This window comes from Eretmochelys imbricata, chromosome 18 (genome assembly GCF_965152235.1).
Source record: "Eretmochelys imbricata isolate rEreImb1 chromosome 18, rEreImb1.hap1, whole genome shotgun sequence".
Taxonomy (NCBI): domain Eukaryota; kingdom Metazoa; phylum Chordata; order Testudines; family Cheloniidae; genus Eretmochelys; species Eretmochelys imbricata.
The window spans coordinates 8,699,176-8,726,637 of NC_135589.1; the positions used below are offsets into that span (position 1 = coordinate 8,699,176).

Consider the following 27,462-nt stretch of genomic DNA (forward strand, 5'->3'; position numbering starts at 1 on the left):
AACCCACCCCCATACACACACAGACTCACTCTCCTGCTGGTAATAGCTCATCCAAACTGACCACTCTCCAAGTTTAAAACCAAGTTAAACCAGAACATCTGGGGGGGGGGGGGTAGGAAAAAACAAGAGGAAATAGGCTACCTTGCATAATGACTTAGCCACTCCCAGTCTCTATTTAAGCCTAAATTAATAGTATTCAATTTGCAAATGAATTCCAATTCAGCAGTTTCTCGCTGGAGTCTGGATTTGAAGTTTCTTTGTTTTAAGATAGCGATCTTCATGTCTGTGATTGCGTGACCAGAGAGATTGAAGTGTTCTCCGACTGGTTTATGAATGTTATAATTCTTGACATCTGATTTGTGTCCATTTATTCTTTTACGTAGAGACTGTCCAGTTTGACCAATGTACATGGCAGAGGGGCATTGCTGGCACATGATGGCATAAATCACATTGGTGGATGTGCAGGTGAACGAGCCTCTGATAGTGTGGCTGATGTTATTAGGCCCTGTGATGGTGTCCCCTGAATAGATATGTGGGCACAATTGGCAACGGGCTTTGTTTATCTGGTAGATACTGACATTATGTGCAGTGAGGTAGAAGCCATCACCACTACCTCTTGTTTACACTTAAGTGATTTAACAAGTGTCTTTGCATTTTTTGAGTGGAGAAAAGGAGAAATACTTAACTTACAAGTAAACTACAGATACTAATCGAAAAGATCTAACAGAAAATTCAGACATGCTTATAGATACTGATCAAATAACTTTTATTTAGATGACCTGCTCTCCACTACGCAGAAATGACCTTATATTCCTCATCCTTTCTGCCCCAACTCTTCCACACAAAACAACTGTGGACCAGTTTCACAGTTAAAAACAAGATCTAGTTTGTTACAGCATCTGGTTATCTGATCACATCTCAGCTAAACATAAATCAATAAGGCTTCCAACAAAGCCCTTTGCTTCATGTGCCAAGTTGCAACCATTTCAGTACATAGGAGGTTCAGAACCAATGTTAGCACTTAATGTCCCAATGAGTTACAGATCATTGTAAAAACTTAATCCAATTTAAAATTAGATACTGAATATTAATACACACCAAGAATGAACATCCTTGATACATGGAGGGAAAACAAATTGCAGGCTTCTTTACTCCTAAATCACAATATTTTTAAACTTAGTTTCAAGTTATCAACCTAGCTGTTTGGCAAAACAGCATAGAAGGTGGGATGTTTTTAGATGCAACTTCACAGCAACTGGCATGTCTCTGCTTTGCTAAACCCTTCAAAATATCTACTTTTTTTTAACCAGAGAAAAACTTTCCCAGAAATAGCCAATCAATGAGGTCTGTGTTGTGCAACCATTTGAAAGATTAAAAAGCAGAAAAGGAACATACAGTGCAGTCACAATAAATAAAGAATATGAAGACTTTAGTAAGCATCTTTCCCTGAACTCCTTCCCCATTGTTATAATTTCCTTAAAAGGTTTGATCAATCAGTTTGCATGCATCATTTTCTTTATAGTATCTTGGCTATCTTATGAACATCCCCTCTTCCCATGCCCTATGTACAGTAGCTCGCATTTACAAAATCTAGCTTTCCAATCAGAGCGGTGGTGAATCTAGAGTTCTCCTCCAAGATTTTAGTAATGGTTGAGGTAGGGAAGAGGTAAGCCATCAACTGGTCTCAAAGTGCACCCTCAGAAGTGGGGAAGAAATACATTCTTAGTATTTTGATATCAATCTTAGCTAAAGGAGGGGAAGGTTTTTCATGGAAAGTGATGTTATCATCTTAGCGCGTTGAAGGAAAAAAAAAGCTGTAGAAGGTTTTTTCACACTGATTCAGTGAAGTCCTGGACAGATGAATGTTCCTTTGTAGTCTCATTAATTCCTTGCCAGCGGGTGGAATTCTTCCCAGGGGAGGCATATTTTTCTTCCACCGGCAGCTCCTTCCTTCAATGTCTCCAGGAGAAATGTGATAAAAAGACTGGCCTCCGTCACAACAGTACAATTTATAACATATAATTAAACCCAGTTGTGTGCACTCCAGCAGATGATCAGCTACTCAGAATCCCAGCCAGCCTGTTCTCCAGCCTCACCGGTGCCCTCAGTGTTCCCTTCACCCACGCGCTTAACGCCATGCACGGTTCAGCAGCTTCACCTGAGCAAGTCTCTTTGTAATCATAGTGGCAAAAACCAGTCCAAAAAGGACACTACTTATCAGCACATAGTCATAGTCATCTTTCAGAACATCAAACTGCTTGGATGGGTAGACTCTGGTTTGGAAGATGTCCAGGCCGTACGCAACAACCTAAAGAAGTGAGACCACCAGTTGTTACAGCAGCTTCAAGCAGAAATCCAGATACATTAATAATAGATAAGGCTACGATTTTGTCACGGAATCTGACTTCCAGAGACCTCCGTGACTTCAGCCCCGGTGGCTAGGAGCTGCAGGGTCCTGCTGCCTCCCACAGCAGCAGGGAGCTGTGAGGTACCCCCGCCGCCTGAGGAGGTGGACCCCCACAGTTCCCCAGCTGCTGCAAAGGGGCAGCAGGGGTCCTCCGCAGCTCCACAGCCGCCGGGAGGGGCAGGCAGACTCTAGAGCTCTGAGCCCCTACGGGTGGTGGGGGCCCCCAGAGCTCCCAGCCACCCTGCAAGCTGCTCAGCCATTTCCTATTTTATCATGGATATTTTTAGTAAAAGTCAGGGACAGGTCACAGGCTTCCGTGAATTTATCTTTATTGCCCGTGACCCGTCCCTGACTTTTAATAAAAATATCCATGACAAAATCTTAGCCTTAATAATAGGCCCATCCCTATGGTTCTGATCAAGCAAAGCTCAGTTCAGGAAATCATTAAGCAATGACTTATAACAAGGCTTGAAGTTGCATACCTTCCCTGAAAGGGTGTGTGATGGCATACTGTTGTAGCCCGCATCATACTTTACAAAAAAAACCCTAATCTAGACTCACCAGACATGTGGACTCTAAGCCAGAGGGGGCGGTGTAAATCCCTCTCATTCGGGATATGGTTTGATTGTAGTTGATGAACCTCTCAGCATGGATCTGGACATCTGGGGAATAGGGAATCAAATTTTCTTCCCTGAAAGACATTTGAGAGATATCAAAACCCAACCAAACACAGCATAATGGCTAAATCCCTAAGCAGCCTGCTATCTGGAACTCAAGTCTGGTGATACAACATTAGAATCTTTATACAGATAATTTAGTCATTCACCCATGGTGCTTGGTAAAGGCTATTAGGACGAGGGAGACAAACTGGTAGCCCAGGACATGCTGTAATTAGGGTAGTGTCCACCTCCTTCTAAAGTCTATGACACCAACCAACCAGGTTCAAGGCCATAGGAATAAATCAGTTAAAGTATCACTCTAAAAAAAATAGATAATTACGTAGAATACTAGTCACTAGTATGACGCTAACAGGTGCTTTTTGATAGCCTTCTGGACTACTGTGTTCCAGACTAATTTATTCACACCTGGACTGGCAGTAAAGCAGTCCAATTGCCAATAAAGACAACAGCCTCTCTAAATTTAGAGTAAGAATAACTCTGAATCTGGCCAGAGAGAACTGATAAATTAATGTACTCCAGACTAAAGCATTAAAACACTCAACCTCCCCCTTCTGGCAGATGCCTGGGAACGGGGATTACTGCCATGGCATTTTGCTTACCTGCTTTGTTCTGTAGGGATCTCTGGGCGTCGAGGATCCAGCAGAGCCTTTGGAAGGGAGAGAACTGAGCCAGAGGGAAGCCCAACTGCACATTAAAAAAAACCAAAGAACTCTCTCTTAGCAGTGACGATTTATGTCTGCTCTCTGATGGCTAATCCAATCGTCCTCCTGATGCATGCCAGAGAGAGCTTGCCGAGTCCACTACTCGGTGATGAGGGAGGGTGTGTGGAAGCAAGCAGAGGGCTAGGCTGAATACTGCTGTTGCTCTAAAGGCAGCTCATGAGGGAAAGGCGAAGGCACAGCCCACGCAGACAGCAGCAATGTCTGAATGCACACAGAAGAGTAGCATGCACCAGGGTTTAAGTCAAAGGAAGAAGGGCTGTAGCTGCAGTATTTCTTCAAATCATAGGCTAGCTTTAAAAATATACTTTCCTCTAACGCAGCCCCTGGGACCGTCATGGCCGATGATTGCCCTAGATACTGTAGTGACCTTATCTTGAATACAAAATTTGACACACATGTAATCCAATCCCTCCACCCTGCCCTAACCCAATTCTTACTGAGCAAGTGACGGCTGGTGATGCCACGTTCAGTGATAGTGGCCTCCATGGCACTGATGGCAGATGGAAAGATATAAGACTGCTGGAGGACCTGAGGCAACAGCGGGCGGTCAAGAGAACTGAAGGCTGTGGCATTATACTGCTCCGTCCCTTCGTACAGCTCCAGCACAGTGAACTCATTCCGGCGCGCCTTAGTATTCCAGTACTGGTACTGAGACAAGAGGGGAAGACACTGTTCAGGAGGGCAGAGCAGAATGCTCCAGCACAAGTCAATTCACACAGAGGGTGGCTGGACAGTCATTGGCGGGGAGTCGGGGAGCATTCCCTGGGCAGCATAGGTATTTGGTAAAGGATTACAAGCAATAACTTTTCCTTACCACAACCCAGTTCTCTGAATGGACAATGTGGACAGGTCCCTTTGCTTTCTTCTGCACAGAAGAGTGGATGATCCGGCCTGTGACTCCATCAATCAGATAGATTCCAATGAAGGTGCGTTCATGGTGCGTATCTGTGCTCTCCGTTACCACTGCCAGCAGGTTAGGGTTCAAAGACTATAACAAGGACAGGGAAAGAGATGTGAGGAAACCTCTAGTTAATAACCATTGTGCCAGCGGCAATCTATGCAGATTTTCCCAGACCTATGTAGCCAAAGATGGTGGCAACAAGATGTCTGTTAGCAGCACAAATCATCAGGACAGATTTATAATCAGCCGCAGCTGTCATGATACAGCAATAGTCTTTAATAGCTGCCTGAAAACTTTTAGAGAGGAAAAATTTCCTCTGCCCAAATTCAGCTTCTCCTGTCTTCCAGTAAAGTTTAGAGACACTGGTGGGTATGCAGAAACCTGGCACCAATTGTCCCATCTCAGGTCAGGACTCAGGACCAGCAGTGCTAGAAATGGGCTCTGAATTACAAAGCTGTGCTCCCCAATCAGGAGAGAAAAGAACTAAAGTTCTATCAGACACTTGTTTTAAAATCTTCCCCCAAGGCAAGTGCCTTGATATGCAATACTTCACTTGCCATATCGCCCAACCAGACAGTCAGCCCCTCCAACCTGGGAAGCAGTTCTGCAAGAATGCAGCAGCCAGCAACATCTTCCTGGAGACCATGCTCAGTGGTTCTGTAACTCACTTGTTCTCTGTTTACCTAGAGTCATTAATCTCCAATCCACTTCCAAACCAATCTCTCGGCTGGAAGCTCACAACACCACTGCCCAGCTAGAATTGTTTGATGGAGGAGGATGACGACGTTGGGAAGCATGAGAGGGAGAACAGGACCATAGCAAATCCAGAGTTAGTTCCTTCTGACCTCCCTTTACCAGTCTGGTAAAAGGCCTGGACAAGTGCGGATGCATCCCAGGATGGACATTAAGTCTCATTATTTTTTCCCACCCCTTCTCCCCCTTTCTCTCGACCTCAGCATTGGTCTAAAAAAAAGGATCAGGAAAATAATAAATAGCAAATTAGACTTGCTACCTTTGTTGCTAATATATGGGCTGCTCCATAAAGAGAATTACCAGACAGCTCAAGATGACAGCATAGCTGGCAAAAACATCTTTCCAACCAGGTTAAGTGTAGCTTTTAAAACATGCTTAGTGTCTACAAGCCCAGGAGGTGGGATGCTCCCCGACGCTTCCATGCCACATTCCATAGAAACCTTAGCATACAGCTCACAGCCACCAAAGCTCAGCTAACAATGTCTGCAGTACCTTATAGAGGACGCTGCGATCACCCATCACACGGCCTTGGGAGTGTACATGCTCATTTGATCTCTTCCCCTTCACAATCACTATTCGCTGCACTTCCGTTGGGATGGTCATCTGCCAGCTCTCCTCTGTTGTCAGATCCTACAGTGGAGACAAGATGCAAAATAAGGTTTCCTGAGCCTCTGAAAGACACCATCTCCATTTATAGGACATATGGAGATTCCCCCCTAGAAGGAGAGTTCCTGCAGTGAATCAGATCAGTGCTCCATCCAGTCTGGCATTCTGCCTCTGTTTTCAAAGAAGATACTGAAATGTGATCATGTAATTAAAGACTATCATAAGGGTGCTGAATTAAAGGCAGCCTTAATTCTGTCTTTCCCAACTTTTTAGCACTTGATTTTGCAACCTTAATGTTCTTGCAGTGTCTTTTTTTTTTTTTGTATGTAATGATATAAATAAAATTCTGTCTCATAAATTATCCAGATACATGTTTAATCCTTTTTGGAATCCTCCTAAGCTCTTGGCTTCAATGATATCATGTGGCATGGAGTTCCGTAGGTTAATTGTTGTCTCAAATACTAAATTCTATTTATCAGTTAAATGCAACAAATTTATAAACTTCATTAGATGTCCCCTCATTCTTGTATTAGAAAGGACAAATAGGAAGGTTCCCTATTTATCTTCTGTACACCCTTCATTCTTTTACATGCTTTTGTTGTCCCCAATCCTGACAGCCTTTCCCCACCTCTAGTTATTTTTGTCACCCATCTCTTGGCCCTCTCTGTTTCTGCTAGATCTTTCTTTAGACTGGGTGATGAGAAGGGAACACAGCATTCCAGGTGAAGGCATATCAGTGATTTATTTGCATAACACGTTCTGTCCCATTATTTGTTCATCCTAACGTTGTTTGCCTTTTTGTTCACCACTGTGCCTTGAACTATTCACAGTGGCAGCCAAATTCTTTTTCCTAGTGGCTACAGTTAATGTCGCCCCCAACACTGTGTACGAGCAGTTCAACTTATTACTTCCAATGTACTTTACTTGGCATTTGTGGACACTGAGTTTCACCTGCCATCATGCCACTGATTTGCTTAGCTTTGTCAGGTACCTCTGGTGTTATTCAGTCTTCTCTAGTCTCAACTAATGCAAACAGTTAAATGCCTCCTACACGTTTTGAGACCTCACTGTTCGTTCCCTTTTATAGATGGTTAATTAATATATTAAACATCACTGGTCTAGTACAGATCTGTGGGTGATCACAACCCTCCCACGTAAAACACACAGATGGAGTTAGAGCCATGTCATTTGCTGCTAGCAGAGAGTGTACTTTAGAGCAGCAGTTCTCAACCTTTTTTTTTCTGACGCCCCCCTCAACATGCTATAAAAACTCCAGGGCCCAGTGTGGGGAGATGACTCAGGGCTCCAGGCCAGGGGTGGGACCCTTGGGCATACGTGTAGTTTGACATCTGGGGGGGGAGCAAGGGCCAGCAGGGCTCAGGCCAGTTCTGCACAGCAGGGTCCAGGGAGGAAGCGCCACCTTCACCCCTGGACTCACCTCAGCCGGCCACTCACCTGTCTGGGGTGGTGTGCTGGTGGGGCTCTGCCAGCCCCGGAGCCAGGTCCCTGCCTGGGCAGTTCTGACCGGCTGCATGAGCAGTCAAAGGGGGCTGGGAGCTGAGGAGCAGCCGCAACCCTGGGCACCAGCAGCAGACGGGGGAATGCGATGGCCACCCACTCCATGGCACCACCAACCAGAGGAGCAGCTGCCCCGCACTGCCTGGCTCCAGCTTCCTGCCTAGGATCTGGCCGGGGGGGGCTGAGGGGGCCTGAGGGAGAGGAGGAGGTATGGGGAGGTGGAGCTGCCCCCATGACTGCCCCACTCTGGGTAAGGCACTGCAGTTTGGTGGGGGGGCAACACCCTCATGCCCCCTCAACTCTGCCTGTGGGCTCAGGGATTCTGCCCATGTTGGGGCTTCAGCCCTACTGCTCCTGCTTCAGCGGGGGAGGGGGAGGGTGGGGAGGAGCTCGGGGTTTCAGCTCCCCGCTGCTCTGACTTCACGGTGGGGGAGGGGAGCTCCAGGTTTCAGCCATGCGGGGGGGCACCAAGGGTGGGGCTTCAGCCCCGCAGGGGGGTTAGGAGTGGGGAGCACCAGGGCTTCAGCCCCAGGCTGCTCCTGGCTTCAGCCCTGTGGGGGGGCCCCGGAGCTCAGGGTTTCAGCGGTGCCTGAAAGGGCTCATGGAGCCCCAGGGAGCCATGGACCCCCAGTTGAGACCCGCTGATTTAGAAGATCACCAGAACAGGTGTCAACCCTTTTTACTAGAGGAAGAGCACATGCTTTCTCTGCCCATTGTTTAGGGCAGCCAAACTAGTTCTCAGAATAGGCAACAGCCTTGGGGAGCTGGGTGGGAAAGATTACTTGAAGTACTGTGCTCTCATCTCGCCTCAGCTCCGAAGTGCATCTTAACAGGGAAATATGGGAGAACTGCTCCCTCTTGTGGAATCCCACCAAACTGCAGGATGGAGACAAGTCTGGATTCTTCAGTAAAACTATTTACAACTGAGAGTTTACAAAGATTTCAGGAAGCTTTTGAGAAGTGTCAGAAGTCCATACCCAGCTCTACTTCTTATACATCAAACCAAAATCCCATACAATGACAGCAAAGATCCACCATACATCCACTCTGTGGGATAAACATGTCACTTCTTACATAGCACAGAGAATCTTCTGTACCTTTAGCAGCCGGAAACCAGAGAGTTTGCCCTGTTCAGCATCCACTATATAAAAAAAGATGGAGTGGACTATTTCCTCTAACTGGCGGAGGATGTTTTTAGTTGCTGGGAAAGCTGTAACCTGGGAAGATAAAGAAGAGTTTAAACAAAGACATTAGTTATCAATTTTTAGTCTCACATATATAAGTAAGCTAGTCTAGTTAAGCTTACTGGGCCCAATTTACCACAGATGTAAATTCCACTGATGTAAATGGCTTGAATTACGGATGAATTTGGCTAAACAAGGGCAGAGGCACCCTGGGTAATAGGGAAGCTAACACTACCCTTCCCTGTTCAATAAATGGCTTATATTTTTGCCTGGCAAGAATATAAGCCATTTACCATCCACATAACAAGGTCTGTAGGGAATCTGCATCCACATAAAGAGGTCTGTAGGGAATCTGCACTGGGGAGGGGGCTGTGGCCTGTGTTTGAAACACAGCTTTCTGATCTGTAAGCCAGAGACTTGCTATATTTTACCTCTGCACCAGGAGGCCAAAAAGAGGGATAGAATCATTTTAGTGCAGATTGAAAATTTAGAGTTTGTTTTAAAAACCATGAGGGTTTCAAATCCTAATGTGACTAAATAGGTTCTCGTGACTCTCTTTCAATTGCAATGAAAGTCATCAGTTTTGGGATGTCGCTCTCCCCTGCAGTATTAAACAACCAAATAAAACAAATGGCACTATGCCACCTAATGCACAAGAGCCAGGAGAGTTACACTGTCTAGAGTCAAGCGTGAAGACAGCGACTGGTTTCATGGTACAAGCTGAATGAAATGGAAGAGGTAAACAAAGCGCAAGAACAACAAGGAGCAAGTTAGATTTTAAAGTTTCTGTGTTACTCTAATGGGGTTATTAGTGACAAAGATAAAGATACGGCTTTAAATATGTGTTTTATCTTGATGAAGTCCCTTGAAGTCAGCCCACAAAGGGAATGAGACTTAATTGACAACGTTCTTATTTCTTGCCTTGACAGGGGAGATATTTATCCTGCAGATGGAGATCGTTTTGCCCTAGGAGCAAGATTACCTTGTATTCATCATCGATCAGAAGTAGCACTTTGGCATAATCTTGATCCATGATGGGCAGAAGCAAAGACTGAAGAATTGGACGCTTCAGAACAGGGGGAGCCACCTGACTCCACTTCCCAAAGATGGGGTTAAAGACATAGAGAGAGCTCATTTTGGTCTCCTGAAACAGACAACAGGATGGGAAACTAGTTAGGGCAAACACAGAGAAGGGTGGTTGTTCTTCTAGCTTATGAAGTTGCCTGCTGGCTTGGTTTATATTTGGATGTAACTCTCTACGCCTCCTTTCTCCCTTCACTGAGCTCCTTACCCTACAGGTGAACATACTGTGCGCTCAAATCACCTTGTCTCTGCTGATCCCACAGCGTTCACGTATGATATATACAATTCGAACGAGACCCTACTGTGGCCTGCCCAGAATGTCACCGAAATAAGCAAGAGTGTTTCTATTTTCTGTGGAGTATATACTGTCGTGTGACCAGCAGAGGGAAAACCTTATTTAACTAGCATACATGGTTTGCTGACTTTCTGCTTCATGTAGTGGACAAAGCAATTGAGTGAAATTATTTATTTTTTTTGTCGTTGTTTAAAGCATTTACAAAACACAAATCTGATATTTTTAACACTGTGGATTTTTCACTATGGGGAGGTAAAACCCACCCGAGGAGGGGGGAGTGGGCGTGTGTGTGTGTGTGTGCGTATAAAGGACTCACCTTGTCCTTAACAAGCAGCGTACATTGTGGGGGGTGGGGGAAGTGGGCCGTTGTTCTCTGGACCATCAGTTTAAAGGAGGAGCCTGGCCTCATATTCTGTAGGTATTGCTTCCACAGGATGGTGCCGGAGCTGCTTTCAATACCAAAGAGCTGAAGCAAAGAGACAAAAAAAAAAAACCCAACGTATGTAACAGCGTGTCTTTCACATCTAGATGTTCCATTCTGCTTTGGGTTCCCTCCTCCACTACAAGACACTCTGCTGGTCTCCTGACACCTTTCCCACCACAAATCCCCCCTCACTATTGCCAGGATAGTATGCTCCATTTCCAGGAATGGCTTCCAGTCCCTGCCCTCCTCACCTTTCCTGCGGCAGTGACCATCACCATCATTTTCTGTAGGTTGAACTCATCTCTCGCCAAGTTGTCAATATTGATCTCATTCTTAATCTGGCTCCGCGGCTTCCTGGCATCATAGAACATCTTCCAGAGATGTGCAGTCCAGGCCTGCAGCAGGATGAGCTGGGAGGAGAGGCGCTTCAGAAACATCCCCAGCAAGCCATCTGCAAACAAGTCAGTGACAACCGTTAGCACAACAAGCAATGGTCCACAGCAGGGGAAACATACACACAGCCCAGCAAATAAGACTAGTGCCTCAGTCTATAAAACTCATGTGCTGCCATACTCGTATATATTAATTAAGAAAATTCTGCCTCACCTTCCACGACACCTGGATCATATTATATCCCATTACCATCATAGAAGCTCCTTTGCCTACCAAGCCCCTAAATACACACTGCCATATCCCACTTCAGCAGGCACTCCGCTCGCCTCAGATCAAGCTTTCCTGCAAGCCGCAACACTACCGTGTGCAGAGTCTCTTCCCTATCACTCCCGCAAGTACCCTTAGTGCACTTGATCTTACAGCTCCTGCTTTCACTTCTCGCATAACAGGAGCCATCTTTATGGAGAAGCACCCAAATCTTGGCAATTGAAGTCTGAATTGGCTTCCAGTTAGGAGCCATGTCCTATGCTTAATCTATCTCTTCTCTGAGAAAGAAACCAAACAGGGAGGACAAAGATCCACCAGCAAAGAGAGGAAAGGAACTGCATGTGATTCTTTGGGTTACCTTGAATGGCTGGATCCGGATGGCAAGAAAGACAATAAAGGCAATTATATTTCAGTCTTCAGGGTAAGACAATACAGGATAATCAAACAGAAGCGTTTTGGTAAGAGCGGGCAAGCTGGTTATTGTAATTTCCCTATCACTCTATGTCTGCTAGACCCAGAGGGATATGGAAAATCTATTAGTAGAGCTTTTATGTGTGATCTCGTTTTAGTTCAAGTTCAACTCTATCTGGCTTCAAGATTAAACAAGATTAAAGATTAAGTTTATGGAGGAGATGGTATGATGGGATAACATGATTTCGGCAATTAACTGATCTTTAAATATTCATGGTAAACAGGCCCAATGGCCTGTGATGGGATGTTAGATGGGGTGGGATCTGAGTTACTACAGAGAAATCTTTCCTGGGTAACTGGCTGGTGAATCTTGCCCATATGATCAGGGTTCAACTGATCGCCATATTTGGGGTCGGGAAGGAATTTTCCTCCAGGGCAGATTGGAAGAGGCCCTGGGGGTTTTTCGCCTTCCTCTGCAGCATGGGGCACAGGTCAGTTGCTGGAGGATTCTCTGCACCTTGAAGTCTTTAAACCATGATTTAAGGACTTCAATAGCTCAAACATAGGTGAGAGGTTTACCGCAGGAGTGGGTGAGTGAGATTCTATGGCCTGCATTGTGCAGGAGGTCACACCAGATGATCATAATAGTCCCTTCTGACCTTAGTATCTATGAATCTATACATAGTGGGTCCTAAGTTCCCTGTAAGCTGCGTGGTTGCGCAGCAGCCCATTTAGCACCACACAGACACTCAGGGAACCCGCCCAGCCAGGACCTGCCACAGCCAGGAGAGGGGTGCCCCTCCCCCAGCCCCAGCCCTGGACCTGCCATGGTCGGGGGAGGGGCGGCCTGAACCCAGCCCAGCTGCGGCAGGCGCTAATTGGTCCAAATCCTCACACCAACTGAGGCGCTGTTTGGTTCGTATTCTCATGCCTCATGGTGGAGAAGGCTCTGATTGGTTTAGAGCCGTGAAGGAGCACAGACTATCAGGCGCCTCCTGCTGGTCCGGCAGGCCCACTCCAGGACATAATGTGTGCTGGGACTTGTAGTCTGCGCTGGCCCCCGCACCCTGGCCCCGGAGAGAAGGCTTTGTGATTGGGTCTCATTGGGCGATGAAAGGTCGTTGCTAAGGTAGAGGCGCCAGTAGGTAGGCTGGCCTCCCCTCCACCAACCTCCACACTGGTGCACATAACAAAATTCATTCCACACACGTGTGGGAAAAATTAGAGGGAACACTGAGTGGGACCCTGGCTATTACCTGCTTTCTTTCCAAATTCCCCTTCCAACTCAGCCTGGGCACCCGTCAGAGGTAGATCCACCATCTCCAAGCTTACCACTTCCGCCAACGACTCCTCCCTGCTCCATAGAACTTTTCCTAGAGAGATACAAAGAAAAGGCAACATAGGTTGATTCAAAGAAAAGAGCAAGTGCATTTCCTGATCTGTGCTATGTTTGTTCCTGAGAGCAATCAGGAGACAGGAAGATCTTACAAATCCAGTCCCTTGAAATGGATTGACAGCTATACCCCTAACACTTGGGACTGAAGGATCTTCTGTCTGGTCTTCACAAACGTAAACAGCTGCTTAATAAATCGCAAAATGCTACATTTCTGAAGCAATTTGGATATTTACTGTCTACTAAAATAACGAACACACTGGTATTTAATCACTAACAACCCCCCCTCACTTCATTACACTAGAGACACTGTTGAAAGTACACACCCATGACTTGAGCACTGAAGGGCTTGCAAAAGGGTTGGAGTAATCAAAAACAAAAGTTTTAAAAAAACCAAACCCACGAAGTTCAACCTCTAACATTCTTGCAAGGCCTCAAAGACCCAAGCAACAGAAATGGACTCTTAACTCCACCCTAAAGTTTAACACCATACTTTGTCTGAGGAATTTCCCTTCTTTTCAAAAAGGCATCGAGGAATAGCTGCTACAGGTCCCTGTTCTGCAATAAGTTCTGTGTGGGCAGAACCCTGAAACCCTGCAGAGCCCCACTAAAGCCAACAGGCTGTTGCTTCAACAAAGCACATTGCAGGATCAGATTCTCAGCTCTGGTAGTGAAGGATATTCCTAGTTTTCTCACTCCTCTATGGGATTTAGCTCAGGAAATAATCTGCTTGACTAGACAATGGCCACTGAACTTGCACTATTGCAAGTGCCAAGAGAGGATACACTATAGGACAGGGGTAACCAGCCAATCTGGTTCCAACATACCTGGCTGCTGGAGGAACATGAGCATGTGATCTTCTGTTTGCACCAGTGCTCGGTAACCTACAGAGTCATCTTTCTTCAAAAAGACCTGGATATAGAGCTGGAAAAGGGAGACAAGGAAAGAGGAGATGATCATGATTATAACCTCCTGCCTGAGACAAGCAAGATGCAATCCAAAGGGGAGAAGAGGAAAGGATTCAAGGTCACTGTTACATTTAAGGTCCTAAAGCAGTGGTTCTCAACACGCAGGCCACTTGTGGCCCAATCAGCACACAGCTGCGGCTCATGTGACATCCTCAGAGCCATACAGGTAGTATATATATTGTGTGGATGTGGCCCACATAACACATAGAGAGCTGCATAGTGGCCCACAATGGTAAATAGGTTGAGCACCACTATTCTAAAGCAACAAATAGATGAGGTGCTACCTTCGGGTACACTTCTCACAAATCTAGAGGCAAACTAGAGTCTGGTTTCATACAGCAACTCTCATACTTCAAGTATTTTAAAGCACCGCGTTAGACATCAGCAGTGCCAAGACCACACTGGCAATTGCAGCAGCTATTTTGTGCTTGGCAATATTATTCTATGGTGTCAACCCTCCCCTGATATATGAGGTCCCATCCAATCCACCATTGCCCCGCCCTTACAACCAGGCTCTATAAACCCAGATATAAGCAATGCCACCATATCTGGATCAAAAACATCATGGGTACATTGGTGGTCTTGCAGTCACTTCTCACTACCAGCAATCCCTTCTGATCACCCAAGGAGCTCTGACCGGCTCTGCCAGTCAGGAAAGGCGGTCATAATATGCAGCACTTTTCAGCTATAGATCTTGTGTTTTACAAAGGTGGGTAAATTTCACTAACCCCCTTTTACAGCTGGGGAAACAGATGCAGAAAGGTGAAATGACTTGGCCACGGTCAAACAACAGTTTGTGGTAGAGGCACTTAGGGGCCAGATCTCCTTGACTCCCAAACTAGTATCCTACCCAACGGATCATACTACCTTAAATCAGGGATTTGTCTGTTTGGCTGCAGCAAAAAGTTTGATAAGCCTCAAAATACAGACAAGTCTGATGTAAAGAGAAACTCCATGCACACATCTCTGACCACGTTCAACAACAGGAGAGAGGCTCCTAACATACCTGCTCAGGCCTGGTGCCACTCTGCTCTAAGCTGAAGGTAATCGTGGTATCCAGCAGTCTTTGCCCAGTTTCAACCAAATACAGATTAATATTGTAGGTGTTGTTGGAGCAGGCTAAGTATTCCTAGAGCATTATAAAAGACAAGCTGACTTAAACACATGTAATCTACTTAAACTGCGCTTTTTATCACAAATGATTCCAAAGTGCTGTATACAATAAACTCTTTACAAGGATCAATTCACCCACCACTGAAATGCAGGCATTTCTGGAGCACAACACAGCAGCTGCTTAACAGCACACAAACAGCACACCAGTTTGGGACAGAAAACAAATTCTAGGTGACATTTGCATCTGCACATGCTTCCATTTGTTTTCCTGAGGAGTAACTACTGTAATTCTGAGCCCATTTGGACAGAACACAGCAGGGGTCTATGATGCCTTTCTTCTGAAGATCTCAAAGCACTTTACAAACAATTATTTGAGGGTCAGCACCCCTGCAGGGTAGATGGTATAGCACACATTAAACTGCAGGATAAACTGAGGCACAAAGAGACTACACAGCTTTTACAAGATCACACAGCAAGTCTGGTAGATCTGGGAATAGAAATCAGGAGTCCTGGCTCCCAATGCCCTGCTTCAAATACCAGGCAGCGCTCTCTCCTAACTATACAGAGGCACTGTTTCTGAAATAAACTTTGATCTTCAAAAAGCATTTTCCATTTTGAGGTGGGGAAATGGGTGTCTACAAAGCAACAGATCTTTCATTTAATGCTGTGAGAGGGTAGCATGTTCATCTAGTTCCATACAGTTTCAGGAAATGAATAGTTTTAAGATGCTTTTGGATAAAGTTTCATGGAGCTGATGCAAAAATATGATTCTCCAGAGTAACAGTCTGTCCCCCTCCGCCATTCAGCCTTCCAAACCCAAGAGACAGGAACAGCCTGTTAATTGCAAAGACTGCCTACAATTCCTGACAACAAGCTCCTTTCCATACCTGTCTATGGGAATGTCCAAAAGTGCTGTCTGCCTGATCAGGAGTTCTAGATTTCTGCAAAGAACATAGGAACAGAAAGAGAACTGGTGAGCATGACAAAGGCATGGAAAACATAAGAACATTAAGTGTCTAACAGGAACAAGTTCTGCCTCCCTGCTCAGCAGCTGCAAACTTGGGCAAATGATAAGTGGTATTGAAAAATGAAGTGGTTAACTGGGTACCTCCTCTCACAAGACTTTAGGTCACTGTTACAGTAGAACCTAAGAGTTACAAACACCTGGGGAATGGAGGTTGTACATAACTCTGGACAAAAAGTTATGGTTGTTCTTTCTAAAGTTTACTGCTGAACATTGACTTAATATAACTTGGAAAAACTTTACTATGCAAAAGAAAAATGCTGCTTTTAACCATCTTAATTTAAATGAAACAAGCACACAGTTTCCTTACCTTCTCAATTTTTAAAAATTTCTCTTTGTTTTAGTAATTTACATTTAACATAATACTGTACTGTATTTGCTTTTTTGTTTGTTTGTTTCTGCTGCTGCCTGATTGCATACTTCTGGTTCCAAATGAGGTGTGTAGCTAACTGGTCAGTTCATAAGTCTAGTGTTTGTAACTCTGAAGTTCTACTGTATATGGAAACTGTCAAGACAAACGGGGCCCAAAATGTAGGTTGTGTGAAAATACCTTACACAAAACCTAAGACCATTTAAAATATGTCATAATTTTTTCCCCTCTCTATCCCAAAGGATTTTTTAAAAATTCCCCTGCAGCATTTGCAACACAAATTTTGCACCATGCTAAAGGGATGGGGGGTAGGGATGGAGGAGATGGTGAATACATGGAGGAAAGCTGTATTATGGAGCACTATCAGTTTCTTCAGAATAGAAGTTTTCTTAATGTTTCTAGCCCTTTGGGTTGTGACGATAACCTTCCAAATGAGACCTGAAGTCGTGCTGGTTACCTGTATCTGCAGACAGGCAGCCTGTTCCACTAGCTCAGAGAGGCTGAAATGACCACATTCATTACAGCAGGGTATTAGCTCTGAAGCCAATAACCAATATTGTTTAATTCATGCTTTTGGCAGGAATATCCAGCTACCCTAAGGCTGTCAGCAGAGTCTGAGGAGTGTTTTTTCCCCCCACTTTCTCTCTTCCCCTAGTGCTCAACACAGGAGACCCTGAAAATGAAAGTGAACGGGAAATTGACTAAACAGAGTTGTAACTGACTAGGATCTTCCATTCCCCTCAGATTGAAAAATGAAGAATAAATAGCATCAGTTATAAAAAGAAAATGGATTTTGTTTTAATTCTTCCATTTTTAATAATCTCTGGGTTTAGTGAAAAATGGGTGAGGGCATTTGGTTATTACAACAGTGCAAAAGGTAGGATTTTGTTTTTTAAAATGATAGTGTCTAGTCACCCATCACCATATCAGCTAGTCAGCAGACTTTCCTTCCCAACACTAAGGTATTTATTTTGCTAAGGGCTTGTCTACACAGCGTGGTAAAGCGCATTAGAGGGATGTGATTTGCAGAGCACTCTAATGTGCTGTGTTCCAACTGCCCACGTAGACCCTGCTGGTACAAACTAAAAAGTACTTAGTTCGCATTAACATAGTGACTATGTTAACCCAAACTTACGTACTGTTTAGGTCATGCCAGCAGGGTCTACACAGGGTAGCTAGAGTGTAGCACGTTGGAGCTCTCTACCTCTAATGTGCTTTGTCGCATAGTGTAGACAATCCTTAAGAGTCATCTCGCTCTGTATATTCATTGCACCATGCTCCATTCTGAGTTTGCTCGGCACTCAGCAGCTCTCCAGAAGCTTGCATGTTGATAGTCACAACAGATGAAACCTTGGCCCCACTGAAGTCAACAGAAGTTTTACTATTGACTTCAATGGAGACTGAATCAGAATTATCAGCCTGGGCCTCTTGTGCCCTAAGGTGTTTAAGTCAAGGTGGTACATTCAGTCTGACAGTGGTAAAACACTGCTCTTCGGTGGCCCCTCAAAACCTTTATAACAGTAAAAAAGCAATACAAAACTAACTAACTAAAAAAGCCCCACAAATTTTTAGAACTAGAAGCAAATCTGAAATTTCCATTGTGCAACTAACTAACCACTTCATTCCTGCAGGTCAGGACAGCAGCCACAGTCTTCTCCCCAGTTGTTGCAAAGTTCACCAAAGCTGCCTGAAAAACAGAGGGGAAATCAGAACACATTTGTGCAGAGGACTGAATTCTCATTTGGTTTAGAACAGTAGCCCTTTCTTCAGCCGATTTCCAACAGGTCAATTCATTTTCAGCATACCAAGCAAATCTGACAGATCGAAGGACTCTAGTAAGTTTCGCTACAAGGCAGTGAAGCAACCTCTGGTACAACCACTGAAGAGAAGGTTCATGCTGGGAACCAGTAACCTTTAGCATTTTATCATTGACCAGTCAGAAGCCTGTCAAAATTCCAGGCACTGCCACGGAGGCGTCTCACCTGCAGTCGTGATTTTCACACTCGAATGCTCGGCCTGAGTCTTCGGAGTTGAGGACTAACATGGTTCCCACCCATAACAGTCATACCATTAAATATGAAAGATGAAACTCAGACGCACAAGAGATGGAAAGCTACCACCAAAGTCAAAGAAAGGAAGAAAAGAACCTAATCGGGAAAAGGTTGTCTTTTCCATCTCTACTTAATAGAAACCTATTAAGATCACTGAGCCCATCCCCAGTTAGCCAGTCTCTTGTAGACAATACTGCACTGAATCTGGAATGGTCATTTCATGTACTTCTGGTCCACTAGAACTACCACCAGCAGTATTAAATGTACGAGAACCACTGGCCACTTAGGTGCTTTCTAGCAGCAAACCACCTCTTTACTCAGCACAGACCCCGTATTAGTAAACTCACACCTTGGTGACAATTGTCAGAAACTGGATCCTCCTGAACTGATGTCAAATAGTTTAACTGCTACCGTACATAGGTTCAACCAATGCTATAGAAAGTATGATTGAAACTTGACCTTCAGCAGCTTGTTCGTAATGCTTAGTGCATGCTTTATGAAGGTTCTGGTTTTACTGGTGGATGGAGCCAGCCGACGTCAATCCACTGAATTTCTGCTGTAGTTCATTCTTCTATTCAGGGATCTGCAGCTGTGTTCGTTTCGTTTACCTGCTGGAAGTCCCGGACGATGCTTAGCAGCCCGTTTCTGTACTGCAGCAGTGTGAAGTGACTTGGAGCCAGCTGCAGGAAGAACTGAGCCCGTGAAGCACTGGCAGGATTGGGCTGAGTGGGCAAAATCCTGGGCTGGAAACTGTCAGCAAATTCTAGGTCAAGGGCCTGAGAAGAGGAACAAGCAAACATGGCAAGATGGAAACTTATTACACAATTCGATCAAACACATCCCCTTCCTCACTAACAATACAACCTTTATGAAGGGTTAGTCCGTATCTGATTGAACGTGAAGCCCATAGTGCAGAGGTCTGGGGTGACTATTAGGCTGCCAGCAATCCATGCAGGATGGAATACTTCCCACGATACAACAAAAAACAAGATTTAAAGAGCTGAAATCATCACCCCATAAAGCAACCATTACATGGAAGCAATGTGATCTCCCCTTCCCTCCTCCAAATTAGTCTGATGTGGATTATGCTTCCCCCACGCACAGCACTTAACTAGTGACCCCAATACCCCTCCCCTCCTCACTCCCCTGGGACTGGTTCAGCAAATCTCATGTCCACTTACATGCAACGCTATGTCAGGATTGCTCACCTGCAGTGAGATCTGCTTCATCTCTTGCTCAGTCTCCAGGGATAAAGCATAGAGCGAGTGTGTGTCAGAGTCCGCACACACCAGCACTGCTTCGCCCACCACACAACAGGCACCACTTAGGCTCTTCATCCAGGGGGCTGACACTCTTAGCTGCAGGGCAATAAAGGGAGAGAGGCAGCAGTTGGAAAACCCCACAAAGAAATTCCAGAAAGAGCCTTGATTGTGTCCATTTGCAAGGGGCCTGTTTCTTGCCAGCCAGTGTGTGATATCAAAGGCTTAATGTTACATTTCACTTCTAAACTTAGTCACACTAACAAAGGCCTGTGTGAAAAGCAGGAGAATCCCATTTATCAATAAACAGTGGATCTTCTCTATGGGATCCCCATAAAGCCAGGATTTTGTAACCCTGGGTAAACTGCCATCCATCTTGAGATTACCCAGGCTGATCTCAACTTTACTATGTTCTGCAAGCCCTGTGTCTGGGAGATGCAGTTGTGAAGTCTCCTTCCAGGCCCATGAGACATCCCATGGAGACAGGATGACATTTTGACCTATGTGCCAGCAATGCAATTAACTTCCCTAGACATCACATTCAATTGACCCAGATGGGAGCTTTCGTTAAATTGGATCCACACTAGAGCCAACCTGGTGACGAGCTGACACCAGGCATCAATGCATCAGTTCTACCTGTTTTGTAATTTCGCCATCTTCTACGCTGAAGGTTACAATGTTCAAATGGCTTCGAGGAGCAACTCCAAGTGCACGTACCACCCCGGTTCCATATGAATACACCAGCTGGTACTGGGTACTCTCACTGAAAGAGGAGAAGCAGCAATGAATCACCTTCTCCAACAGTTGCCCAGAGCTACCTGTAAAGTCCCCTGCTCTAGGAGCCTATTCGATGTCATCACAGGTCTCACAAGGAAAGACCAGCTAAACTAGGTGCATTGGCCAACAGGAGAATTTTTGCCCATCAACACAAATAAACGTTTTAGGGACTCCTCCCCTTCAGCCATCACCTCCTGCAGTTAAACACATTGAAAACCCAGAGACAGTATTGATGAAGACGACTTATTGGGTCACTTTGTCCATCCTTCCCTTAGCCTTCTCAGGCCAGTGCAGGATAGTAGGTGTCTCAGGCAACAGGACTTCCTCCACTTCCCTTGGGAGGCTATTTCACAAGCTAAACAGATTCACCGTTAGAAAGTTTTTCCCCTATCAACTCCACCTCCTTCCTTCAGGTAACCTAGTTTCATCCTCCCTCTCCCACTGGCCTCAGTCCCTGGAACATGGTCAGGTCTCATTTAGCGATCACTGCTTAGCCTAGTTGTAACTATTTAGTAGTTTTAATCTTCCTTCAGAAGTCAATCACATCAGCCCCTTTAAGAACATTCTTGTATATTACAAGGGGACTCCCCCACCTGGGTGGCCCCTGTTTTCTGACTGGAAGCTGCTACTGGCACAAACTGGTTTGTTCGGGGTAATATGCTTAGTTTATTCTTAGATTGCTTTTTCTCCATAAGAGATGTCATCTCCTGATCTATTTTGTCCCACTAATCTAAAAGTTTGTCTACACATGGACTCACTCAGGAATAGCTACTGCTCTTTAAATTCACACCCTATCTTAATCTGAATTGACTCTGAAGTGCAGACAAGCCCTAAGATACCATATGGTCACTTTATCGCAAGTCCATGTTAGTACCATACAGTGCATAAATCACAATGCTGTCAGTTGTCTGTAAATTGCCTGCACTAAAATCAATAAATAGAAATGTATGTGCTCCTGTCTTTATGCACAGGAAGACCCTCTTCCCTCCCTCCCCGCAATTACCCAAATAGTGCTCATATTTTCTCTTCATACTGTACAGTGCAAGGTCCCCGCTCCCGAGGAGTCTATATTCTCATATGTGCAGGGAATGGATGCAATCCCCCCATGTGATACTAAGTAGAACATTTTCAGAAGCAAAAGGGAACAATGGGGTCCTCTTCCCCTTAAGACAAGTTTGTGAGTCAGTGATCTATCCTTGTTTTGGATCTGTACCTTTCTGGTAAATGCTCCACCCATTTCTGGTGGCCGTTGGAGAGGTAATGAAGAGAAAGGGCAGCCTTCTTCAGGACAGCCAAATATTTCACTGTGTCCTGGAACCCCACCAAACTAGCCATCTGGAAACTAAGCACAGGTCAGAGACAGAGGGTGAGACGATCATACTTAGAGACTTTACCCAGCTTGTGGAGTCATAGCAACACTAGAATTATAGACGACAGCCCTGCTCTCCTCCACCCTGGTAGCGGGCACAACACCCACATTTTTCTTAAAAATAGCTACTCTTACCTAGACATAGTTAATATTGTGCAACCAAACCACCATAATAGTTGGCATTGCAGAGAGGGCAAGGATGGGACTGAAGACCAACCATCCCATCAGGCCAAAGTGGCCACTCCAGGTCCAGAATGTTGCACACTGACAGGGGAAGCTTATGTATAATTAAAGGATTTCAATCTTCCTCCTTCAATAAATGTAGACGATTTATTGTAGGGGAATGTACAATCCCCTCCACCCCCACTTCAGCATTGCAAAATAGTCATGAAAATTTATCAGCCCAGATACACCACGTAACCCACTATTCACTCCAAACAGGTGAGAATTTTGCATGGTTACCACAGGATATAGCATTAGTCCTGCTTCTGATAAATGACTGCAAAATTCAGCACCTGGACAATATTCCCACAACGGTTACTTTATGACTCTCATAGCTAATTGACATTGTCCCTAAAACACAACTACACACAAGGAAGGCAAATTCCCCTCTCCAAAGGGTATAGAATGACAGTCCACTGAAGATTTCCCACCTGCCAGTGTCCAGTGATGTCTCCCAGTTCAGCCCTCCAATATTTGTCTCCCAGGAACGCAAAATTCGCCCACCATTAGACAGAGTGATGGCATCTGGCCGGGAGGAGAGAACAACAAATCAAATATTTTTACATTGGCTTCTTTATTCAATTCCCTGCTCATCCTCCAGGTTACTTGCTCTTCCACTGGTATGAATAGAACATTAGATATCAACCACTGCACAGAAGACACCCGGTCTGTTCCATAGTCAGGAAGGTCATTTTATTTGTATAATGTGCAGAGGATTTCAGGTTCACTTATACTCTTAGCACTAGGAGTCCAGGATTTCTAATGTCATGCACAGTCACAAAAGTATTGTGTGTAGCCGTGATCCTGATAGCACCAAGTGGTAAATTAAACAGAGCAGATAAGCAGGAAATTATCCTCAAGTGTCTAAAAGAGGACAGGCCAAGGAGTAAACCACACAATCTTTAACACTGCACCTGTATCCACTACAGGCTCACCATGACTATTAGCTCTAGCAAATTTAGCCCTCTGTCCACGCTTGGCTGGAGGCCTGTAATGGGAACGAACACTCATCACACAGGGAAGGCTAAATGCTTTGCTTACCCTGTCCGTGGATCAGCATGGCATCTACTGCTCCTTCGGGGGTCCCCTTGTCCACGTGACGCCACACTGAAAGGAACAAGGAGTCAAGTGGGAATGAGATTTTTTCCCCCCTGGGGTATTTCATGCTGAAGAAAGGTATCAACTGGCATTGTCACAGACTGACATCCTCTATCTAACCACAGGCCAAGTACAGTATAGATATTGCCAATGCAAGTTTCCTCAAAACGGCCCTCAACTCTTATCCAAAAGGACCACCTCTGGGATGAGACAGGAATTCAGTCTTCATGCCCCATTCAGTTCTTGGTCCCACTGTACTGGTCAAGAACAGCTCTAGATGTAAGCTAGTACACAGACTAGTCATGCCAGCACCTAACAAGTTGATACTTGAAAGTCGGAAATGAAGCCACTAAGCCTGAAAAAAAAATTAAATAAAATGGATACGTATATTTTTAAAAATTCCCCGTCTCCAGGGAAAATAATGTCTAGTTAACCATCCCACAACCCTTAAAATGGACAACGTGCCAAAAGTTAGCTTTGGTGCGAGCAGGAGTAACTTTTAATGTATGCCAGGGCTTAATTTTGGTCCCATGTGCATTAGTTCCCACACAAATAGCAAATCCCGAGTCATAAAACAACAGTTCACTCACAGATGTCTCCGCTCCTAGAATTCAAAGCAGCCATCACATTCTTCTCAGTAGCCACAATAAGCTTCTTGGAGCCCTGTGAAGCTTCCAAGGAAGAAAACTTGAGTTTTCCCACATACTGCTGCCTCCTAAGGAACAGAAAAATCAAAGAAGGTGTGAAAAAAGAACACTTTCCACTTAACCTACTGAAAAATAGGGAAAGGATGATTAAAATTAACACAGGTGGCCAGAACACAAACTATATGGTGGCACTGGCTGCAACTATTAAGGACTGACAGAGGAAAACCACAACACTACTATAATCCTTCTTGCGGGGGTGGGGGGAAATCACTGTAAATGAAAAGAGAAATTGAGTCTGAATGAGCAAGAAAGGAATTTTGTGATATTTTGGAGCTCAGTGTCAAATCTGCTTCTAGGAAATTCACACAAAGAAAACAAAGTGTCTAAGACTCTGTTGCACTGCAGTATAACCAGTCTCATTCTTGCATCTTCACTAAATACTACCAAAGCAAACAATGTATTCTTATCCATGAAAAGAGCTGCCATGTGCTGCTTCTATTAAGATGGCCCCTTGCAAAGAGGAAGTCTCTGGTCTTCACAGCTCTTTTGGGGCCATATTAAATTCTTCCCTGAGCTCTCTGCGTCTTGGGTAGCACCAATGGATTTCTACCATCTGACCCAACAAACATGCAACTGAGAAGAGACATGTAATAAAAGTTTATTAATAATACCTAGCTCTTACACAGCACTTTGCATCAGTAGACCTCAAAGCCCGAAGGACATAAGCATTCTTAGCCCCCACTTTACAGATGGGGAAACTGAGGCACGTGATAGATTACATAATTTACCCAAGGTCACTCAGCAGGCCAGTGACAGAGCCAGAATTAGAACCCAGCTCTCCTGAATCCCCATCCATTGCTTTACTCAGTAGGTCACATCAGAATTGGATAACTTTGCTGGAGAATGTTTTTCCTATTATGTTAAAGATTGTGAGTTAGGACACCATGGATGTGAAATGAGCACTTTGAAAGAGACTGGAAATAAATGTCAGTCTCTGACAACCTGCAAGAACCCATCTTTACAATATCCAAAACAGCACTGGGTATTTTTATGGATATCAAGAATATCCAGAGCAGTCATAATTAATAAAAACAAACATTAAGCACAGAAGAAAGGCCATACTGGGTCAGACCAAAGGTCCATCTAGTCCAGTATCCTATCTTCCGACAGTAGTCAATGCCAGGTGCCCCAGAGGGAATGAACGAAACAGGTAATCATCAAGTGATCAATCCCCTGTTGCCCATTCTGAGCTGCTGGCAAACAGAGGCTAAGGACACCATCCCTGTCTATCCTCGCTAATAGCCATTGATGGACCTATCCTCCATGAACTTATCTAGTTCTTTTTTTAACCCTGTTATAGTCTTGGCCTTCACAACATCCTCTGGCAAGGAGTTCCACAGGTTGACTGTGTGTTGTGTGAAAAAATACTTCCTTTTGTTTGTTTTAAACCTTCTGCCTATTAATTTCATTTGGTGACCTCTAGTTCTTGTGTTGTAAGGAGTAAATAACACTTCCTTATTTATTTTCTCCACACCTGTCATAATTTTGTATCATATCCCCCCATAGCTGTCTCTTTTCCAAGTTGAAAAGTTCCAGTCTTATTAATCTCTCCTCATACGGCAGCCGTTCCATACCCCTAATCATTTTTGTTGCCCTTTTCTGAACCTTTTTCAATTCCAATAGATCTTTTTTGAGATGGGGCGACCACATCTGCACGCAGTATTCAAGATGTACCATGGATTTATACAGAGGCAATATGATATTTTTGGTCTTATTATCTACTCCTTTCTTAATGATTCCCAACATTGTTAGCTTTTTTTTGACTGCCGCTGCACACTGAGTGGTTGTTTTCAGAAAACTATCCACAATGACTCCAAGATCTCTTTCTTGAGTGGTAACAGCTAATTTAGACCCCATCATTTTATATGTATAGTTGGGATTATGCTTTCCAAGGTGCATTACTTTGCATTTATCAACATGGAAATTCATCTGCTATTTTGTTGCCCGGTCACCCAGTTTTCAGAGATCCTTTTGTAGCTCTCCACAGTCTGCTTGGGATTTAAGTATCTTGAGTAGTTTTGTATCATTCTGGAAGGGATGTTAAGCCTCAAGGTTCATGTCTGCCTGCTGCACGGTTCTTACTCATTCCTACAAAACTAGCCGCTGTCAGAGACAAGACTTTGAACTAGATGGACCTTGGGTGTGAGCCAATATGGCAATTCCTATGTCTTTAGGTTGAAAGCCACTGCTGTGCAAAGGTCATTTTCTTCCTCCCCAGTGAGATGGGAAGCAGAAATCGACATCCTCAGCTATCCCTTTGAGAAAAGGGAGACAGGGAGCAGCTTCGTGAGGCAAAGGGCTCTAAATCCTAGACAGCAGGACAAATACCTGATCAGCTAATGCACCTTTCCGATGGCCAGTGCGGGCCTGTTCCCTACAGATGTTTCTGAAGCTGGGGCTCTCACGCGGCCATGGCAAGGTTGGGGGACACGTTTTCCCCCAGAGATACCAGCACCCGTGACGGTGACAGGCAAGCCAGCTCGGGGCCAGGGCAGAGCTCAGCTGCCAGCAGGCTCCTGCTCACCTCGCAAAGCTCAGCTCAGCTGCAGCCGTTCTGCCCGCTTCACACCCAGTCTGGCAGCGGGGTCGGACTCGGGCTCCGATGGGGCGACGCTCAGGATTCGCTTCTTCCCCGCCTCACCCCAAGGATGGGCGGGAGATACCCGGACAGCCCCCCTTGCCCGAGAGAACGGTGGGGGGAGGGGAGATGCCCAGCCCCCCTTGCCCGAGAGAACGGTGGGGGGAGGGGAGATGCCCAGCCCCCCTTGCCCGAGAGAACGGTGGGGGGAGGGGAGATGCCCAGCCCCCCTTGCCCGAGAGAACGGTGGGGGGAGGGGAGATGCCCAGCCCCCCTTGCCCGAGAGAACGGTGGGGGGAGGGGAGATGCCCAGCCCCCCTTGCCCGAGAGAACGGTGGGGGGAGGGGAGATGCCCAGCCCCCCTTGCCCGAGAGAACGGTGGGGGGAGGGGAGATGCCCAGCCCCCCTTGCCCGAGAGAACGGTGGGGGGAGGGGAGATGCCCAGCCCCCCTTGCCCGAGAGAACGGTGGGGGGAGGGGAGATGCCCAGCCCCCCACCCCAGGGGAGGGCGGGAGGGGAGATGCCCAGCCCCCCACCCCAGGGGGCAGCGGGAGGGGAGATGCCCAGCCCCCCACCCCAGGGGACAGCGGGAGGGGAGATGCCCAGCCCCCCACCCCAGGGGGCAGCGGGAGGGGAGATGCCCAGCCCCCCACCCCAGGGGGCAGCGGGGAGGGGAGATGCCCAGCCCCCCCACCCCAGGGGACACGAGGGGGGGGGATTAAATACCCGGATGTGGCCCCAGCACCCACCAGTCGAACTTGCCCACTTGATCCTCGTAGACCGCGGCCGCCAGCGGGGCCAGGAGCAGCAGCCACGGCCAGGCACCGGCCGTCATGGTCCGAGCCCGGAAGCTGCTCCGAGTCCGAGCCCTATCCCGACAGGCAGCGCG

General features: G+C 45.8%; 1 protein-coding gene across 1 annotated transcript; it reads right to left on the bottom strand.

Moving 5' to 3' along the window:
* Positions 1-2,128: 2,128 nt before the first annotated feature.
* Positions 2,129-27,442, bottom strand: EMC1 (ER membrane protein complex subunit 1). The gene is made up of 23 exons (XM_077837049.1): positions 27,323-27,442; positions 23,879-24,003; positions 23,232-23,297; positions 22,622-22,715; positions 21,813-21,941; positions 20,459-20,585; positions 19,772-19,921; positions 19,172-19,339; positions 18,128-18,199; positions 16,006-16,059; positions 15,012-15,134; positions 13,865-13,961; positions 12,901-13,017; positions 10,825-11,024; positions 10,466-10,615; positions 9,754-9,915; positions 8,685-8,804; positions 5,956-6,093; positions 4,624-4,797; positions 4,247-4,457; positions 3,687-3,771; positions 2,969-3,098; positions 2,129-2,308 (listed from the first exon to the last, which is right to left on the bottom strand). The coding sequence occupies exons 1-23, from the start codon at positions 27,406-27,408 to the stop codon at positions 2,129-2,131; spliced, it is 2,958 nt and encodes a 985-aa protein (XP_077693175.1). The 5' UTR covers positions 27,409-27,442.
* Positions 27,443-27,462: the final 20 nt, after the last annotated feature.

Bases quoted from the DNA above. Each gene is read 5' to 3' on its own strand.
- EMC1 (XM_077837049.1), bottom strand. From the start codon at position 27,408: ATGACGGCCGGTGCCTGGCCGTGGCTGCTGCTCCTGGCCCCGCTGGCG. The intron at 23,298-23,878 runs GTGAGTGAACTG...TGTTCCTTTCAG, and splicing joins TTCTAGGAGCGGAGACATCT to TGTGGCGTCACGTGGACAAG. The intron at 22,716-23,231 runs GTAAGCAAAGCA...CCTCCCGGCCAG, and splicing joins CATGCTGATCCACGGACAGG to ATGCCATCACTCTGTCTAAT.